This window comes from Mandrillus leucophaeus, unplaced genomic scaffold, assembly GCF_000951045.1.
Source record: "Mandrillus leucophaeus isolate KB7577 unplaced genomic scaffold, Mleu.le_1.0 Scaffold526, whole genome shotgun sequence".
In the NCBI taxonomy this organism is placed as follows: domain Eukaryota; kingdom Metazoa; phylum Chordata; class Mammalia; order Primates; family Cercopithecidae; genus Mandrillus; species Mandrillus leucophaeus.
Genome location: NW_012105653.1, coordinates 449,170 through 454,919, shown reverse-complemented (window position 1 = coordinate 454,919; position 5,750 = coordinate 449,170). Strand labels below are relative to the sequence as shown.

Sequence of the window (5,750 nt, the reverse complement as noted above, 5' to 3'; positions counted from 1 at the left end):
ACTCCAGAGCAGTGGTGAAAGTGAGCATCCTTGTCTTTTTCCAGTTCTAAAATGCCTTCAGCTTCTCCCTTTTCGGTATAATGTTGGCTGTGGGTTTGTCATGAATGACAGTGTCCCTTCTATGCCGATTATGCTGAGGGTTTTAATCGTAAAGCGATCCTGGATTTTGTCGAATGTTTCTGCATCTTACCGAGACGATCACATGATTTTTCTTTTTAATGCTGTTTATGTGGTGTATCACATTTGTTGACTTGTGTGTGTTAAACCCTGCATCCCTGGTATGAAACCCAGCTGTATTATCTTTTTGGTATGTTGTTGGATTCGGTTAGCTAGTATTTTGTTGGAGATTTTTGCATCTGTGTTCATCAGGGATATTGGTCTGTGTTTTCTTTTTTTGTTACGTCCTTTCCTGGTTTTGGTATTAGGGTGATGCTGACTTCATGGAATGATTTGGGAAGGATTCTTTCTTTCTCTATCTTTTGAAATAGTTTCAGTAGGATTAGTACCAATTCTTCTTTGAACGTCTGATAGAATTCAGCTGTGAATCCCTCAGGTCCTGGACATTTTTTTGTTGGCAGTTTTCAAATTCCTGTTTCAGTCTTGCTACTTGTTACTGGTCTGTTCAGAGTTTCTGTTTTTTCCTGGTCTAATCTCAAAGGGATGTATATTTCCAGGAATTTATCCATTGCCTCCAGGTTTTCTAGTTCGTGCACATAAAGGTGTTCATAGTAGCCTTGAATGATCTTTGGTATTTCTGTGGTATTGGTTGTAATGTCTCCCATTTAGTTTCTAGTTGAGCTTCTTTGGATCTTCTCTCTTCCTTTCCTGGTTAATCTCACTAGTGATCTATCGGTTTTGTTTATCTTTTCAAAGGACCAGCTTTTTGTTCCATTATCTTTTTAAGATGGAGTTTCGGGCTGGGCGCGGTGGCTCAAGCCTGTAATCCCAGCACTTTGGGAGGCTGAGACGGGCGGATCACGAGTTCAGGAGATCGAGACCATCCTGGCTAACACGGTGAAACCCCGTCTCTACTAAAATACAAAAAAAATTAGCCAGGCGTGGTGGCGGGCGCCTGTACTCCCAGCTACTCGGGAGGCTGAGACAGGAGAATGGCGTGAACCCGGGAGGCGGGGCTTGCAGTGAGCTGAGATCCGGCCACTGCACTCCAGCCTGGGCAACAGAGCGAGACTCCATCTCAAAAAAAAAAAAAAAAAAAAAGGAGTTTCACTCTTGTTGCCCAGGCCGGAGTGCAATGGCGCGGTCTCGGCTCACTGCAACCTCCGCCTCCCAAGTTCAAGTGATTTTCCTGCCTCATCCTCCTGAGTAGCTGGGATTACAGTCATGCGTCACCACGCCTGGCTAATTTTGTATTTTTAGTAGAGACGGGGTTTCTCTATGTTGGTCAGGATGGTCTCGAACTCCCAACCTCAGGTAATCTGCCTGCCTCAGCCTCCCGAAGTGCTGGGGTTATAGGTGCGAGCCACTGCTCCCGGCTATCTTTTGTGTTTTTCGTATCTCATTTCATTCTGCTCTGATCCTGATTATTTGTTTTCTTCTGTTGGGTTTGGGTTTGGTTTGCTCTTGTTTTTCTGCTTCCTTGAGATGTGAGCTTAGATTGTCTATTTGTGCTCTTTCCAACTTTTTTTTTTTGAGACTGAGTCTTACTCTGTCGCCCAGGCTGGAGTGCAGTGGTGCGATCTCGGCTCACTGCAGGCTCCACCAGGTCCGCCTCCCGGTTTCACACCATTCTCCTGCATCAACCTCCCGAGTAGCTGGAACTACAGGCACCCGCCACCACACCCAGCTAATTTTTTTGTATTTTTAGTAGAGAGGAGGTTTCACCATGTTAGCCAGGATGGTCTCGATCTGACCTTGTGATCCACCCACCTCGGCCTCCCAAAGTGCTGGAAAGGTGTGAGCCACCACGCCCGGCCTGAGCTCCTGACATTGAAGGGAGATGTTGCTGCACTCATGTGGTGCCTGCTCTGGGGACGAGTCCCCGTGCAGGCAGCCCCTGTGGAGCCCACCGTGCCACCTTCTCTGTTTAGTTCCTCTGGGGGCCTTTCTAGCCTTCACAACTGTGTCAAACCTCTGTCTCTCCACCCCTAGCCAGTTCCCCAGCTGGGGCAGAAAAATTTAGTTTGTGTCATTTTTTAGTCTGAAGTACTCTGTGAGCAGGTGGGTCACCTGGAGCCCAGAGAGGCGCCTGGCTGATGGGGGAGGAAGCCAGAGAACGGTCGCTTCCACAGGCAGGGGAGACATCCCAGGTGCCCGTCGAGGGCCAGGAGCCTGCGGGGAGGGCCATGTGGACGGTGGGCTCAGGATCTGTGCCAAGGAGCCACCTGCAGCTCTTCTCTTCCCTTTGGGTTATTGCTGCTGAAAAGGTTTCCAGAGGTGAGAAGGTTGAGACAGGGAAAGGCTTTCTGTGGCTCGACCTGTGTTGCCAGAACAGCTGCTGAGAAAAAAGTTGAGGCAACTGATTCTGACGTTGGTAGTGTTTGGGTGCATTTGTTTCCTGTGACCATGATGGCATTGAGAATTCGTAACATTTTTACCAACTTTTGCTGATTTAGTGGCCGTACAAGGATCTTTAAAGTTTGTGTTTCTAGATTGGTTTACCTTTCATTGGTACCTGTTTTATCCAGGCATTTTACGCACATTTTCTCTCTGCAAGTGTCATTTCCCCCTTTTCCTGAGAGCAGGTTGTGCGTTCCTCCCATGGTAGTACTGCTGTGGTGTGGGGAGAGCTCATAGCTTCTGTTTCTGGGACTTTATTTTATTTATTTATATTTTTGAGATGGAGTCTTGCTCTGTTGCCCAGGCTGGAGTGCAGTGGCATGATCTCAGCTCACTGCAACCTCCGCCTTCCAGGTTCAAGGGATCCTCCTGCCTCAGACTCCCGAGTAGCTGGGACTACAGGCGCCCACCACCACGCCTGGCTAATTTTTGTATTTTTAGTATGGATGGGGTTTCATCATGTTGGCCAGCCTGGTCTCGAACTCCTACCTCAGGTGATCCGCTTGCGTCGACCTCCCAAAGTGCTGGGATTTCAGGTGTGAGCCACCGTGCCTGGCCTGTTTTTGGGACTTTGACTTTACACTAAGTCATTTAAGCGGGTTCAGTGTTTTTCCATCATTTTTTAAAAAAAGATACAATTAGCAAACATAAAATTCACCATTTTAAAGTACAGACCTCGGTGGCATTCAGTACATTCACTGTGTGAGCACCACCTCCAGTGGTTCCAGACGTTGTCACGGCCCAGAAGGAAGCCCAGTGCTCGCGGCAGCCACCCCCACTGTCCTCCCTCAGCTCCTCGCAGCCTCAGGCCACTCCATGTCTACGCATTTGCGGATCCTGAACACTTGATGTAAATGGAACGTCATGCGGCCTTCCCTGTGTGCTCTGTCACTCAGCCTCATGTCCTCAGGGCTCCTCTGTGTTGCAGCCTGAGCTGGGGCCTTCCTTCCTTCTTGTGGCTGAATGGCAGCCCACGTTTTGTTCAGCCGTTCATCCTTCAGTAGGCATTTGGGTTGCTCCCACCTTCTGGCCATTGCGAGTGATGCTGCTGTGAACAGCTGTGAATGGGATTTTGTGAGGGCGTGCGTTGTCCGCTCTCGGGCACATCACGGTGGCTTCTTAGTGACTGTTTTCTCATGTGAATGCTGGACCACATTCTTTGCCTTTCTTCCCCAGGAGTGTAAACAAGAATGTGAACTTGCCATTGCTGACCTGCAGAGCAGCCGTGAAGAGGAGGCTGGCCTGCAGCAGAGTCAGGTGACCCGGCAGGGCCCGCACAGGCTTGCAGCATGGTCTCTGTTATCCCCACAGGGCACAGCGGGCATCCAGGTGGGGGGGGGGCGGACGCTGCCATCTTCTCTCTCTGCCTTGTCTGTTTCCACGTTCTGTGTGGGGGGCCATCAGCAGGGCGGGTGGAGGAGACACAGGTGGATGCCAGGGGTCAGGGGGCCTGGTCAGGTGCAGGCCACATGAGTGACACACTGACCTCAGGGCTGTTCGCTCTCCCTATCAGCTGCGGAGCCCCCTCCGGGTGCACACAGTACCGTCATACAGTGAGGGAATTCGGGGTGCCGGTGCTCAGGGCGGTGATGGGCTGTGGGGTCACTGGCAGAGGAGCTGGGTGGCGTCTTGGTGGCATCCGGGCCTCTGTGTCCTGCCCCCACCCCCAGGGGATGTCTGCTGTTGCTCTTTCTGTGTCCTCCTTACTCATTCTCATTCATTCTTCTGTGTCTCCCTGATGCGCCCTGGTTCTGACCATGGGCCTTACAGAGGCCTTCTCTCCCCGCAGGCTGTGCATGGCCTTGAACTGGAGGCGCTGCGTCTGAGTCTGAGCAACATGCACACGGCGCAGCTGGAGCTGACCCAGGCCAACCTCCAGAAGGAGAAGGAGACGGCTCTGACGGAGCTGCGGGAGATGCTCAACAGCCGGCGTGCCCAGGAGCTGGCCCTGCTGCAGAGCAGGCAGCAGCACGAGCTGGAGCTCCTCAGGGAGCAGCACGCACGGGAGAAGGAGGAGGTGGTGCTCAGGTGTGGACAGGAAGCAGGTACTGCACGGCTGGGCGGGTATGGGTGACGTGTGGGCTCGGCGTGGGCATTCTAGTGCCTCTTCCCTCTTGGGGTTGGGAGTGGGGGCACCCTAGCACTGTCTCCCCATCTCTGTTCTCATCACCTTGCCTGGCATCTGGCACCATGAGGGGGTGAACAAAGGGAGTCTTGGGTTTTCGTGGCCAGGAGGTTATTAGAGCGGGTTTCCAGGTGGTCTGTGGTAGGTGGGACCCAGGGCTGGCCTTCACCTCCTGTCTTAGATAGTCCTGTGTGTCTGGAAGCCACGGTGTCCTCAGTTTATTATTAAAGCCAGGCATCGTCACAGACGCATCCTGCTAGCCCGTGAACAGTGGCACGTGTGCAGTGGGTGCCAGAGCCTGGTCGTTTCCTGGGCGGTTGGGTCACTGAAAAGGTTGGGATGGAGTGGCCTGAGCTGCTTTTTGTTTTTCTTACAGCCGAGCTGAAGGAGAAGTTACAATCAGAGATGGAGAAAAACGCCCAGATCGTAAAGGTACCCAGGACTGATTCTAAAATGCACGCCTCTGTGTATGTTGTTTTTCCTTTCTCACCAGCTCCCACGAGAGCGCTCCTCGTCTTGAATCAGACAGAAGCCAGTCGAGGCTTGATTAGAATATGCTGGTTGAAAGTGTATTGCATTCTTTGTTTATATCGTTTGTCAGAAAACTTGTTGTTTCACGTTGACTTATAGAACATAAAGGCACTGATCTGCCCTTCCACGCTGGCTTCTGAGTGGCCCCTGTGGCCTGCCCCTGAGCTGTGTTCTGGGACACAGCTTCTGCCCTCGTGGCTGTGGCAGTTCCCTGCGGTGCATAGGGTGTGGGTGCTGGGGTGCTGGGGAGAATACCACACAGGGAGGTGTTTTGGGTGGGGTGGGTTGCACCTGCTGTGGGTGGCCTCACCGGGGACCACTGGGGACCACAGGTAGCAGTGCCCCGTCATTGCCTGGCCCTCCGCTAGAGAGCTGAACTGTCAGCAGTGCTGAGTGTGGAGGCCCCTCCTGAGCCAGGCATCCGGGCAGCTCTCAGGCCCTTGGCAGAAGGTGGATGTCAGTCCAGGCGTGGAGTTATGTCCCGGTCACCTGCCCCTCTGACCCAGGCAGGGAGACTCATTTCTCAGAGCACTTGAGACAGAGCCCAGCCCTTGGGTGGAGGTCAGCAAAGTTGCCA

The 5,750-nt window shown here is 52.5% G+C and overlaps 1 protein-coding gene across 1 annotated transcript in view; it reads left to right on the top strand.

Moving 5' to 3' along the window:
- The first annotated feature begins 3,691 nt into the window (after positions 1-3,691).
- The window catches only part of PCNT (pericentrin), a 106,639-nt gene continuing 104,580 nt past the window's right edge, over positions 3,692-5,750 (top strand). The window contains exons 1-3 of the mRNA XM_011996832.1: positions 3,692-3,774; positions 4,307-4,562; positions 5,019-5,074. Of these exons, the coding sequence (XP_011852222.1) occupies positions 4,355-4,562; positions 5,019-5,074 (264 nt within the window). The 5' untranslated portion in view covers positions 3,692-3,774; positions 4,307-4,354. The remainder of the gene's footprint in view (positions 3,775-4,306; positions 4,563-5,018; positions 5,075-5,750) is intronic.